Source organism: Ruditapes philippinarum, unplaced genomic scaffold, assembly GCF_026571515.1.
Source record: "Ruditapes philippinarum isolate M1 unplaced genomic scaffold, ASM2657151v2 ctg7000_1_1_1_1, whole genome shotgun sequence".
In the NCBI taxonomy this organism is placed as follows: Eukaryota; Metazoa; Mollusca; class Bivalvia; order Venerida; family Veneridae; genus Ruditapes; species Ruditapes philippinarum.
Genome location: NW_026867216.1, coordinates 51199 through 66025, shown reverse-complemented (window position 1 = coordinate 66025; position 14827 = coordinate 51199). Strand labels below are relative to the sequence as shown.

The window sequence follows — 14827 nt, the reverse complement described above, 5'->3', positions numbered from 1 at the left end:
TTACCATGGCAACGAGGGGACATCTCAAAATTGCCAAAAATCACTATTTTGCTTGATTTTTTCCATCAAAATTGATTTCAAAGTGCTGCAACTTCTCAATGGATTGAGATACAGTCAAATGCTTTTCAGCGTTGGTAACACGTTACCTTATGATCAATCTGGGGTCATTTACAGCCTCTCACAAGTCCAAAATTTTCTTGGCGATGAGGGGGACTCCGCCCCCCTTCAAACCCCCCCAAACAGAAGGGGGCACATCCCCCTTCTGGCAACCCCCTGATGTATCTTTTGGTTGGGGGGGCCGCGCCAAAAAAGAGGTCACTTTTTTTAACAACATTTCTCAAACAAAAACAAGTGTTTGGGGCCTAAATAAGGCATTTTTTCATCATTTGAGACAACAAAAAAGGGAGGGGGTGAAAAAGGCGTTAAAAGGCGTGTATATGAAGTAATGGGTTAACAGAAAATGATGAAAATACTTGAAATTACTCTAAATCGCGTTTTTTCATGTTTAAACATGGCCTGTCATATAAATTTGATGAAAAATTGTTGTTTTGCAGAATTTTTTATTTTTTTCATTAACCCATTGCTTCATGAGCATTTTGTGAAAAATGGCTGTTTTCATTGAAAAGTCTCCCGTTACAAGTTCAAATTGCTATAATACTATAAAAACTGCTTCAACACTAATCAAACTTGGCACAAATGTTGACTGGACCATTGCCCTTGCAACAACATGCTCAGACTAAAATTTTCTGTTACCATGGCAACGAGGGGACATCTCAAAATTGCCAAAAATCACTATTTTGCGTTGATTTTTTCCATCAAAATTGATTTCAAAGTGCTGCAACTTCTCAATGGATTGAGATAGAGTCAAATGCTTTTCAGCGTTGGTAACACGTTACCTTATGATCAATCTGGGGTCATTTACAGCCTCTCACAAGTCCAAAATTTTCTTGGCGATGAGGGGGACTCCGCCCCCCTTCAAACCCCCCCAAACAGAAGGGGGCACATCCCCCTTCTGGCAACCCCCTGATGTATCTTTTGGTTGGGGGGGCCGCGCCAAAAAAGAGGTCACTTTTTTTAACAACATTTCTCAAACAAAAACAAGTGTTTGGGGCCTAAATAAGGCATTTTTTCATCATTTGAGACAACAAAAAAGGGAGGGGGGTGAAAAAGGCGTTAAAAGGCGTGTATATGAAGTAATGGGTTAACAGAAAATGATGAAAATACTTGAAATTACTCTAAATCGCGTTTTTTCATGTTTAAACATGGCCTGTCATATAAATTTGATGAAAAATTGTTGTTTTGCAGAATTTTTTATTTTTTTCATTAACCCATTGCTTCATGAGCATTTTGTGAAAAATGGCTGTTTTCATTGAAAAGTCTTCCGTTACAAGTTCAAATTGCTATAATACTATAAAAACTGCTTCAACACTAATCAAACTTGGCACAAATGATGACTGGACCATTGCCCTTGCAACAACATGCTCAGACTAAAATTTTCTGTTACCATGGCAACGAGGGGACATCTCAAAATTGCCAAAAATCACTATTTTGCTTGATTTTTTCCATCAAAATTGATTTCAAAGTGCTGCAACTTCTCAATGAGATACAGTCAAATGCTTTTCAGCGTTGGTAACACGTTACCTTATGATCAATCTGGGGTCATTTACAGCCTCTCACAAGTCCAAAATTTTCTTGGCGATGAGGGGGACTCCACCCCCCTTCAAACCCCCCCAAACAGAAGGGGGCACATCCCCCTTCTGGCAACCCCCTGATGTATCTTTTGGTTGGGGGGGCCGCGCCAAAAAAGAGGTCACTTTTTTAACAACATTTCTCAAACAAAAACAAGTGTTTGGGGCCTAAATAAGGCATTTTTTCATCATTTGAGACAACAAAAAAGGGAGGGGGGTGAAAAAGGCGTTAAAAGGCGTGTATATGAAGTAATGGGTTAACATAATTTATAAAGAATTATTGTCGTTGCCAAGGAAGTGCTCGACTCCATGATAACGTTAAGACTCGAGTAGAATGGGCAATACTTATTATGCATATTATATAGATTTTATTCAGGTAAATTGAAGAAGGTCTTACACCCATAAGGACAACTTGCATGTAGTTACAAATAAGCAACAAATTAACATAAAATGCACACATGTATCAATGTATAAAAAAATCAGTAGTTCTGTACATGTTAAATATTTTAAAATAATGATTATTATCTGCCATAATTCATCCGAAGTGTATATTAACATACAAATGTACTATTTCTGTAAAAAATACAATGCACAGTAGTATAATTTCTTTAATACCATAACATGTTATTATTGCATACATGTACTAGCACATTGTAGCAAATTGTATGACTGCTGTGTCTACTAAGCATCATTCGGAAAATTCTACGTGATGAAATAAATAAATAAGTTAATTATATAATTAACAAGGAATCTCTGTTATATAAATTAATTGGAGTTTAAAAAAAACGAAAGTACATGTCAATGTATAATAGATTTATTAGCATCTTAACGTAAGTAAGGGTTATACACTTTTTTTACTAGTGTCAAATTGAAGGTGTTAGGGGTGCGGATTGGAACTTGCACTTTCCAGTACAGGTTAATCAAACCGAGGCTGTAATATGTTCAATTTTGTCGTTTTGGGCGTTCTTCAGAAATTCCGTTTTTCTCTATTTCAAATACATTTTAAACACGCTTCTAACAGGTTTTCTTTTACTGCGAAGAGTAAGAGCAATTTAAGTTATGGTTGAACTTCAAACAACTTCCTTTTAAGTGTTTAAATCTTTTAATTTAAATTTTATATTTACGAAGTTAAATTAAAGATTGCAAAACGGTTTTTTAGTATTGTTCATATGTTAAAATAAAACTTAAAAAATTAACCATGAAATATTTGAAAAAGGAGAACAAAGGCCAATAAAGACTTTAATCCATTTAAAATATCACAGTCACCATATCAAAGAAACAACACAAGATGTATTGGAGAGATTTCATAAACTTAATTAAAGACTCATTTAGTAGACTTAATTAGTTTTTCTTTTAAAGTATCATTTTGTTTGCTTTTATTTCATTTTTGTGTTTTTTCATGTTTTGCTTAAATAAAATTGTTGTTTTGAAGTTATTTCAGGTTTTATTCGAATGGATTATATATTTACTTCATATTGCGAACGCTTCCCAGAACAGAAATAATCCAAATTTTGCAATAAACGGTTAAGTTTTGACAGATATTCCCGGATTTCTTTAATTATTTATTGAATGTATGTCATGATTTAATCTTAAAATAAAGATATCCATATTATTGTTTATTTGTGCTTTTATTCGATGGACATCATGAAATCTCAACTGAAATATATGAATAGTTTTTAATATTTACATAACCGAAATTTATTTAACCAATAACTTACTGATATTTAAGAAAAAGTCTTATATTTAACAGTCAGGTCACTAGTACGCACTAAGAAGTAGCTCGGACCACTGTCTAAGTACTGGTATTGTTAAAATCGCTACCTGAAAACACAAAATTGATTGTTGAAAGATCATTATATTAGCATTTAGGGGTATTTCGTTTTACGACGCAAATTATTTTAATTATACGCTTTAAAACAAAATACAGTTAATTCCATTTTGCTGTTCACTGCTCCATATCCCAGGCGAGGTGTAATTTCCCCCTTTTAATGATGGAATATCTCTTTCAGTGAAACAAGAAAAGATAAAAAAAAATCCACATATTCATGTTATTTCCTTTACTAAAAACTGTGATAATAAGACGTTTTACGACTGCTTATGTTCATGCATCATCTTGACCTGTACTTAACCATCAAACGGAATATCATGCATTTAATCAAAGAGTCACATTGTTTCTTAGATATCAGATATTTTTCTTGATTAACTGTATTGTCCACTACGAAAACGTATATCTTAAAAGACTTAACATGAAATATTGCTCGTCTCGTAGGTTAATGCCTACTGAAAAGTTATCGGGTAGATGAACAAGTAATTTATAAAGGCATTCTTAAAATATATCTATAGTTTCTAAATTCGTTAAGCACTATTGCTGCTATTGGCAAAGCTGTTTATTCCTCTATCGGACTTTTTTCTCTTTGTTTCCTTTTCTTTGATTAGGTATTTATATCTGCTATCGTTATCATTTGTTGTCGGCGATATTCCGCGCAACATTTTGTTGTTGATATACTGTATCGGCAAGTTCATTCGCTTGTCAATATTTGTGACGGGAATATTCTGTCAAAGTTGCATGAAACTTTTTAAAAAAGGTGACAATATATTCAAAGGTGGAGAAGAGCAAGGCAAACCATTGGCATTAACAAAATTAAGAAGTCATGGAAGAAATAGGAGTGTAGAGTAAAACCCCACGAGGAGACAAATTGAGAATTAACGGCTGCAGAAACATAAATTTATGAAATTGTGTTTTGTTAAAACAGATTACTTTGCCTTAGATATATTTATTTTCGTAATAAAAAGACAGATTCGAAATTTTTCCAGGATACTAATAATGTTATCATTGTATAATTGTGATGTAACTTCTTAATTAAAGTGTAAAGGGCATACACTGACAGGATTTGATCAGTCTGTTTCTTTTTTCTTACTGAAGATTTTTATTTCTCGATTTAACGGAAAAGGGAATAAAGAGGTTAATCATTTTTGCTTTTTTTATAAAGCTATTAAATAAGTTTCTCAAAATAGTTATTCTTCAGAAATGATTTTAAATATTTTGATACAGACATTGTAACACCAACACATAAAGAGAAAGACGAATTAAGATGATGTGCTTGTGCATAATAAAATTATATAATGCTCGTGTCATTTCCTTAGATGAAATGTAAAATTACGTATGCATAATTCTAAGAAACTATTTCTTAGAAGTTTATCGAAATGGGACCACTGTCAATTTAAATTCATAGCAAAAAAAGTATAAACGAAGAGCTAGAGAATCTTCACTCGTAATAAATCTGTCATTTCTTTGGCTTTTATTACAAGAATGTCGGAACTTAAAAAGACATGAGACTGTCAATTTTGGAAAGAATATTCAAACAATTGTAACATTTGTTGCATCGCTGTAAAAGGACTTAACAAGTACGTCTTTTGATTGTGTTATTAATATGTACCTGTGACTTTTTCAAGCACTCAAATATAGTCGATTATGCCTTCTTCAAGAATTCTTCAACTTCTGCAATTTGCAGGATTTATTTCAGGTAAGTCATTTATTTAAACGATCTTCTAAAAATAGTTTTGTGAACGGCAAGTTGCCGAGAAAATGAAATTATCACTGTAAAGCTTAACTTGACATATTCATAATTTGTTCAAATGTGGACATATAAAAGTAAATTATATTTTTTTTAAAGAATAACAAAAGATAGAGGCTTTCTTGGTACATTTATTAGAAAATAATTAATTAACAAAATAATAATAAACGTATCCTCTAAATGTTAATTCATGGCATGTTTGATTTCTAAAGGCAAACTTATGTACTTGAACATGTTTTCACACAATTGTCAAATTGAATTGATTATTTGCAAATAACAAAAAAACTATCATTCCCAAAATTATCTGGAATATTTCCATTTCGTGTTTGATGAAGTAGTTTATCCTAAATTGATTCTAGATTAGGATTTTCATATTTCTTATCTTCTTTGATTAACACAATTCGTTCAACGTAAACAGAATTGTTTTGTTTTTTTATAAACATTGTACTTAATTTATTATTGTGTGATATGGATGCAACAATAGTATAAATATTTCTATCATTTTGTTTCTCGTCAAATCATATACTTTAAAAAAGCACTGAACATCGAATTTAAAAAGACCAACTCGAATATGTATAAAACAGCTAGCTTTAACTAAGTTCAGTTTCAATTTCTGGTATACCCCTTTTGCGTAAGTTAAGTTGGCATTGCTTGTTGGGTGGCTCTTTTTATAACGCAACATTTAACATTTTAGCATGCAAGAAAGAAAAAAGAAGGACGAATACAGATATAATACGTGTTGAAGTTTTTATTAAATTTCAATGTTAAAAAGTTCAACGTTCAAGAACACAGTAAATGGCAAATGCCGATTATTTTTTCAAAAATGCATATATTTGAGGGCAATTTATTTCTACCGTTATTTAAAAGTCACATAAAAACAGAACTTCATTCAATATTATCAAATTTCGAGCAACCCATCATGGTAACATCAAAATGGTGACACAAAACAAAATTACAAATGTTCACTTAATTTGACCATGCAAGGTTGTAACATTTCAGTTTCTCGTTCCAATGTTTTCTTTTACAATTTTCAAAAAATATCCTGCCTTAATTACAACATAAGCAATAATCATATTATGTGTAATTACTCCCAGAAAAAAAGAACGAAATTACATGTAAATGTAGTAAAGGAATGTATAATCAGATCAGAGTTTTTGTCATCCTCAGGTACAAAGGCTTGGGGACTATTTTTACACGTTGTGTATAATAGAGGCTTCTTTCTCGTAAAGAATCGAGTGGGGCAATTAGAGTTACCGTTGAACTTTTAATGACTTTCTGTTTTGTTTCATTCTATAGGGAAATTAGGTTTTAGAAGATAAACTAAAGATTAATCGTATTAGTATTCCTTTGGTATTGCTCATAGATTCCTTGAATGTGAAACTAAAAAACTGAATTTACATGGAAATATTTCAAAAAAAGAAGAAAATGAAAAACTCAAAGAAAGATTTAAATCCATTTGAACTATACTACTCACAATATCAAAGAGACTAAATAAGATATGTTAATTCAAATCCAAAAACTTCATTAACTGCTGCATTAAGTCGGTTTAATTTGTATTCCTTTTTATTTTTTGTTATTATTATTTTTTGTTAAATATTATAGTGATCGATTCAACTGTTTTTTTTTAAATAATTGTGAGAAATCTAGACGCACTTTGACATTTTCCTTAAAACCATTTTAAGTATGATATTTTTCGTTTTAACACAATTATACAATTATAAATACTCTGGCAGTAGTTGTGCGAATTCTGAAAATGAGCGAATATATTATAACAGAACAAAGGGGAACAGGACATATGAGCCGCGTCACGACAAAACCAACATGCTGTGCGCTATCAGTTTCTCTATTTGTAATAGAGTTTGTAAGCGAACAGCATGGATCCTGATCAGACTGCGCGGACGCGCTGGCTGGTCTGGATCCATGCTGGTCGCAAATGCACTATGTTGGTTTTGTCGTGGCGCGGCTCATATATCTTTTATTTTAAGACATATATTAACAAAATATACATTTTGTAATACCATGTGCGCAAACAAACAATACGTTTACAATATATTCATACGAAACACATATTTTCAACTATAAAGGAAGGTTTGATGCTTGAATGGTGATAATATCTTAGTTTGGTCACTAAGGAAATTATATAACAGAATATCATTAAAATTGTGCAATAAACAAAATTATCATAAGTAAATATGTTCAGCCTATTTTTACTTCTTGTTGCGCTTGCTCCCGTTTTCTTCCCGAAATCTTCAAAACGGAAAAGGAAAACAAATAGTTCCACAACAGACTATTTAGTTTTTTATGGCTGTTTTGGTGAATTTTTTTGAATTGTTTATTGAAGGTAAGTCATGATATAGTCTTATTAAATATCCATATTCTTTATATTTTTGCGTTACTTTTCAATTATGCAAATCACGAGCTTTCTTCTGGGATATATAAACAGTTTTTAAATATTCATAGGAACGGGAATTTATTAGCCAATAACTTACTGAGATTTACGGAAAATGTCTTACACTTTACAGTCAGTCCAATTGAATCTCGCTTATGGGAATTTAATCTACACACTACACGTTCTTCGGCTGGCATTTCGTCTTGAACGTATGTAAAAATCTGTACACATCTCCAGCGGGTATCATACGTGTTTCAACTACATATATCTTTTGTAAATATCTAGTCCCCTAGGAGTCTATTCTTTTCAATTTTACATTTCCTCCAATTGCTATGTTAGCAATTTGCACGATGCAAGTTATGAATTTACCGTTACAAACACAAACACACAAATTGTTACAAATGTCTAACAACCGAAGAGGTCAACATCATTTTCATGATTCATTATTTTACGCCAATACGATTTAATACTTGAAACAAAACATGAGCAGAAATATTTGTTATACATTACACTTAAGACATTTATAATTAGTAAGCAATTAAACATACTTTCAATGATAGACAATATTCCAATTTACTTCGCTTCACACACAAACATGCTGTGTAATCAATAAATTCTGAAAGTTGCATCTTATTCCCTCAAATTTAAATTTTATGTTTACGTCATTATAAGATTATGAGCTTATTCGTCTTATCTTTATGATATGTTAGTGTCAACAGATTTTTTAACAATTTTACTCTATTATAATTACTTACAAAGACACAAGTCCATAACATTACAGTTTTGTCATTAATTCATACGTTATAAACGAGAAAGGATGAATTTTATAATATATTCATTGCTTAACTTTTCATTTAGAATGAGGTTTTATGAACAGGGCCTGCAACATTTTCAAATATGCCGTTTTGAACTTTCTTTAGGGATTCTTATTTTCTCTATCTCAATTATATCCTTATTAAACGTTGGTCAAGTCAGTTGACAATTCATATAACATCAGCTATGCTGTCCAATTCAAACTTTGTTAGATACCTTAACAAATGTTCAATGATTCTTTCTATATGAGCATTAATTGTTCTTGGATTTACCATTTGATTTTTCATAGCTTATGACCGTCTAAACACAAACCGTTCAACACCACACAAGGTACTCAAAATTACGATACGAAGACAGGTAGTGACATTTCAATTTCTTTAATTTTCGGGTTCTTCTTCACGAATTCACAATCTTAACTTCTTGAATTCACGATTTTAATGTACAGAATTCACGAATTCACGATTTCAACTACATGAATTCAAGATTATAACTACACGAATTTATCTCTTCATTTTCACGAAGTTGAAATCGTGAATTTCGTACAACATAGATATATATTTCTTAAATGTTTAAGGTCTTGACTTTTTAGTAAGTCTCTGCTTGAATACATTCTCTCTTTACACAGCTCATTAAACTTCTTCCAATGAGCACATTAAATGATATACTTTCCTTCAACAATCCCATCTATGCCGTTTAGAATGGTAGCTTATGTTTGCACGAAGGTTACACATTAAAGTAGAATCTTGAAGAAAAATAGTCAAAATTTCAAGTGAAATCAATTAGAACAATAAGGACTCAAATACGTTAATTTTCTGAACGTCGGTGACAGTAATGATAATGCTTTGGCATCAGTGTGGCGCTAGCTAGGCCAATCAACACTTCAATGTGCAGGCTCTTCACGGCTAGAAGCGTAATCTATTCATTTTTAAACTGCAATCATTTAAACGAACAACTAAATGCTTAAAAATTGATTCCAGACTTAGGCATATCATAAATTCAATGACACGTGAAGGTAAAAAGTTACAATTTTAAAGCCAAAACATAAATGTTAGCAAAGTTTTAAAATATTATTTCCCGAGTATTTACAAATTAAATAACCATGTACATTTATAATAACAAAGCAGCCGCATTTTAATGAGGAGTATGTTCTTAAAAATAATTGTCTTTTTATATGTAAAACCCAAAAGTTTTATCAGAAAAGGATTAGTTTTGTTTTTGTGTGTCGTAGATGTTTGTATGGCACGAATACATCGACAAATATAATCTTAAGAACAAATGTCATATTCATGTCTTTCCGAGATGGGGTAAATTGATTTATTGATACGGTGCATGTTATGAACTTCAAAAGGCTAAGAATTGTTTTATTCCAATTTCAATTCATAGAAACTGTCAAAACAAATGACTCAGCATGTAATGGGAAAGTGTTATAACTAAAACTATGAAGATGCTTATTTTCAAAATATCAAAGAATGGGTCGAATTTGGTGACACTATGATACTTTTTGTTTTACTCGTTGCGTTCAAAATTGTATTTCCTTTTACAAGTCTTTTAAAATGTTTTACAATTAAATTTAATAAATGACAATTTTCTAACTGTTTAATGCATATAACTTGACAATGAGCAATATGAATATGACAAGAAATATCTACGGATATCACATGCTGCCATATATTTGGCATGAGTAAAATAGTAATATATAAATCTTCTATTGTCTTCTAGTATTCATATGAAGAGTGTTTATTGCACAATACAGCACCGTGATTAGTTCAATACAAATTACTCGCACGCCAGAGTTTTGAGTGGATTATTGACGAATCTGTCAATATAGACCTCAGCGTTTAGTTCAATAGATGATGTTTGAGTCTCTAACGCTACTAGACATATCAAGTAATGTTTCCAGTTATAACAATGAATCACAATAATTATTATGCCTTTTTTGTTTTTGGTAAAAAAAAAGAGGACTTGTGTTGCGCCTTTGATATAGCCAAGTTTGCTGAACTGGCTTCAGTGATATATAGCTATGTATGGAGATTAATTATCATTATGAATAAAAATACAAAACCATTTCTGTAAATGCTATACAAAATAGTCACTTTATCTTTACAAATCTTATAATAATGAATGACCAAGTTGTTTAAGTACAATAGGAACAAATTACTTTCAATATGTCAACGTTCATATGAGCAAATATTACACATATATATATATATTGAATGAGTTAAAAGCATTTTTCTATCAGTTGATTGAACACAAATCTATAATCATATGTGGTGTATAAAGGCATACGAGTTGCGATATGAACCTTTTTATAAAGCGAGTAAATATTTTCTTGAACAAGTTTAATAAAATTCTATACTCTTTTATATTCTATGACAACGAATGTGATATTCATTTTATCACATGACTTAACGCATTAAAATAAATGAAAATAGAATTGTGTTGACGTTTTACGAGTGCTTTATGTGCTGATATTGTATCACTTGCGTGTAATTTCAAGACATACATACATTTGTAATGAAAAATGAATATACTACATGCAAAATCAGCGAAGTCATGTGGTAAAATGTATTCTTCATAAAGTTAGTGTCTAGGGAGTGTACAATTATGAACTAATTTTATCATCATTTAATAAGTCATGTACGAGTATATATGTAAGTACCAAATGTCTTAATATGTAATCAATAATATAGTTATGAGCAAGATCTTTCATGTTCATATTTATAGTGATGCACAATGTGTTAGCATACTTTTTTGTCATACACTGCGCTTCTATTATAATAATAATAATAATAATAATAATAATAATAATAATAATAACAATAGTTTCATTGATGATGATGATGATGATGATATATTCATTTGTCAGGTAACCGATAAACACACTGTGTCATAATAACAAAACATATTAATCATTTTCGAATCATAAGATATATTGAACTATTTCAAAAATCATACATTTTGAAAAAAGGTTTGTTTGTATTAACAAGCGCCTTATAACATTTTGATATCATGTTCAGTAAAAAGTGCCTTTTTATTGTGGCCAACATCTAAATTACTAAAAGAAACATACGCTTTAAATGTATATAACACAAATTAAGGCCCATATTGTAAATTGTATATTCAAAAGTAAAACATTGAGCTGAAATTAACCGTGTAAATTATTTTGAGAAAAGAAATAGTGCTACAAGTTTTCTTTCGTTTTTTAAAAACTCTTGAGTAAACATCATTTTACTATAGTTCCTTCCAAAATGTTTGTTATTGTACGTAATCATGACTAGCAAAATGTTCGTGAACAAATCTTTCAGACTGCTTGTACAAGATATCAAATCCCCTTTGGGTGTCATAAACTGTGTTACATTTGTTTTCTCCATAAGTATGACATATGTTCTACAAAGTTGTAACATATATCATTCTAATTGAAAACTGTCAATTTAGATAGAGAACGGACGATTTTCAATTATCTCCCCGATATATTTTTGTTTTTAGACGAAACATTAATAGCAGTCTGTCTGTCACCGTCTCTCTGCATTTTTAGACATGTAGATATACGTTCGGCTATAAATTTCATAACAATGTTTTCTCTATTTCTTAGAAAATGCACAGGTTGTGAAGCCATGTTATATGTTCTTGGTTATTCGGGATCAATGCATCAAAACATTGAGTGTTCAAAAATTTAATACCGTTCAAGCCGGTGCTTTGGGGCGTGAGAGATGTTGCACTTTTCATTTATCTCTTAATTCAAAACAAGTCTGCAGTTTTCACTGCCCTTAAGTATCTTACTTTTCTGAACTTTATTTATCATGGTAGTGCACGTGTATATCTGTTTTTAAGCGAATTTAATGAAAAAACATATAATGTAACATAACAATATTAAAAAAGAAATACTGTATATTGATCTATTGTTATATTGGAACGAAAAATTAAAATTGTAATATATTCCCGCAATTTCAACAGAACATTTATTTCCGTATTTAACACTTTGATTACTGTGAAAAGTTCAAGTACACTAGTTGTCTTTCTGCTGATTATTTTTGTAAAGTAATTTTAGAAAACGTAGATGAGGTAGCATCTTTTATTCATAACGTTAGAATAACCAAAAAGTACATGTGGGTTACTTTAAATAATTTAGTAGACAATCCACAATTATAGTCTTATAGAGTAAAGATAAAGTTGATGATTATGCTGCAAACTATCACGAACGCTAAATTAATAAATTATTTCCGAATCAAAGAGTCATTACCTGTTATCAAGGTTTTACATATTGTAAAGCTTACTCATGTACTAGATACGTGCACATGCTTTGTTTCAAATTTGACCTTGATGAAATACTGAAATCATTAGGGAGAGGGAGCCAAGTTGTTATTGTCAAACCTCGCAACACAGTGAGTGTGGGTTCCATCTCATCTGTTGCAACGACCATATTCCCTAAAAACACAAGTACTTGTTAGTCCCATGAAAAAAATGGACTCGAAAATGATTCAAATGCTAGTACTGTGCATCAAAATATATCTTAAATACATATGTTTAAACATCAAAAAATATATTTCAATAAAGTTCTAAATGCAATTAATACCGCAATATAGTATGTAGCATGACACTTCGTTTTGGGAACTTTACTTTGTGTATGTTAATAGGTAATCATCACAATCAACCATCAATTATTGCAACAAATGTGTCACCTATTTTCATATCTAGATCTCAGCATCGACTTTCTGTTGTATAACACTATGATACCGAATCAATGCATACAACTAGGTATGTTAAATTTGCGATTAATTAAAGTGATCTTAATTGGCTGTATTCATGCAGTGATATAATGCAGGTGAGATAGGGGTAGATATATAACATATCCGATGTCACCGCGTTCATTGACACATTTAATAACATTGAATATTTTGCTTCCAGAATGGTTACACCAATATGCCTAATATATAATGTGATTATCTGAATATGAGAGAAAATAAATGTATTTTGTGAGATAAACTTGTCTCTGGTAATTTGCTAGTCGTTTTATAACACAACAAATAATTGTATTTCAACAATATTTTGCCATATATCAGTATTTTATACACAAGAAAGATGAATGTCTGTCTGAAATTTCTGAACACAAAGAGCTGACATACAAGTTATAGTTTGTTTGCGAATGATTCGAATTTACTTCTTTTCAAGCACGGCTATATATAAGGGAAAAGGTAGAAGACAGTGCAGTTTTCATTATTAATTTTCATACTTTTATAATTATATCTTTATCGATATATCGTTTGATTTATTTAATTTTTTACTATATCATTATTGTCCTCGTGAATTTCTCATAGTTTTGTTACTCCAAATTTTTCTTATGGCTTTGATACTGTGGAATGAATCACATATAAAAACTAATCATATTTTGCTGAACGAGCCATTATACTGGCATCCATTTGATTCAATACATTAAAACATTCAAAGAATGACTTCTATTTAATTTACTCAATCATTTTATGATTTACGATATTGGGACTGCCGTTCTGAAATGAAGCCCTCTATATTGTTTGCGAAATAAAGTTACAGATGCAATCATATCTCAATTTTAATTTGACACAAATGGGGCCTGCCGGGAACGAGACGTTGTGTCATTCTAATAAATAGCTTATTTTGAATGTAAAAAAAGTACCGGACAAGTAAAAAGTGACGGGTAACGATTTATTAGATGCGGTAAATAGAAAAAAGAACGGACAAGATTTCCTAGGGCATTTAGAATTTGAAAAAGGGCTTTTTAAGAATACCACTACTATTTGAAAACAATATTTAGCTCCTATCTTTGCATGGAAAAGAATAAGAAAAATCTTAAAAGTATTATAACATTTTTCAAACACTACATTTGTTTTGGATAAAATTCTCAAATTGAAGTAAAAGAATATGTAATATTTTCATATGTTATACGTTGACAGTGTCTTCGCCAAAATCTAAAGAGCTAACTTTAAACAATGAATGCTATACAATGGTGGACAAACTAAGTCTAGTTTTGATCAAAACAATTTTAAATCTTGTTGATTGAAGTGTGAAAAAATAAGTATTTTATAAAATTAAATAAAATAAACACGCTAACCTTCATTTCAGCTTCAAGAAGAATATGTTTAGTTGTGTGCTGAGTGTAATGGTACATCGTTACATGGTAAAATAATAATAACACCAGAAATTAGATATCAGAAGAATAGGTATTCCGCATGCGTGTATGAATACATGATGGCAGATGCTAATGCAGTTTCATGTATTTTTCAGTCACTTCATTTTCATCTTCATTTTAATCATTTATATTCAACAGTACACTGTACTGATTATCAGAGAAAATAGTAAAATGAGATTCCCAATGGTCGAGCCAGAAT

At 30.8% G+C, this 14827-nt stretch overlaps 1 protein-coding gene across 2 annotated transcripts in view; it reads left to right on the top strand.

Annotated features, from left to right (window-relative positions):
- The first annotated feature begins 4140 nt into the window (after positions 1-4140).
- LOC132735325 (uncharacterized) overlaps positions 4141-14827 on the top strand; it is a 50316-nt gene continuing 39629 nt past the window's right edge. For both annotated transcript variants that reach the window (XM_060722266.1, XM_060722265.1), the window contains exon 1: positions 4141-5212. In XM_060722266.1, the coding sequence (XP_060578249.1) occupies positions 5161-5212 (52 nt within the window). In that variant the 5' untranslated portion in view covers positions 4141-5160. The remainder of the gene's footprint in view (positions 5213-14827) is intronic.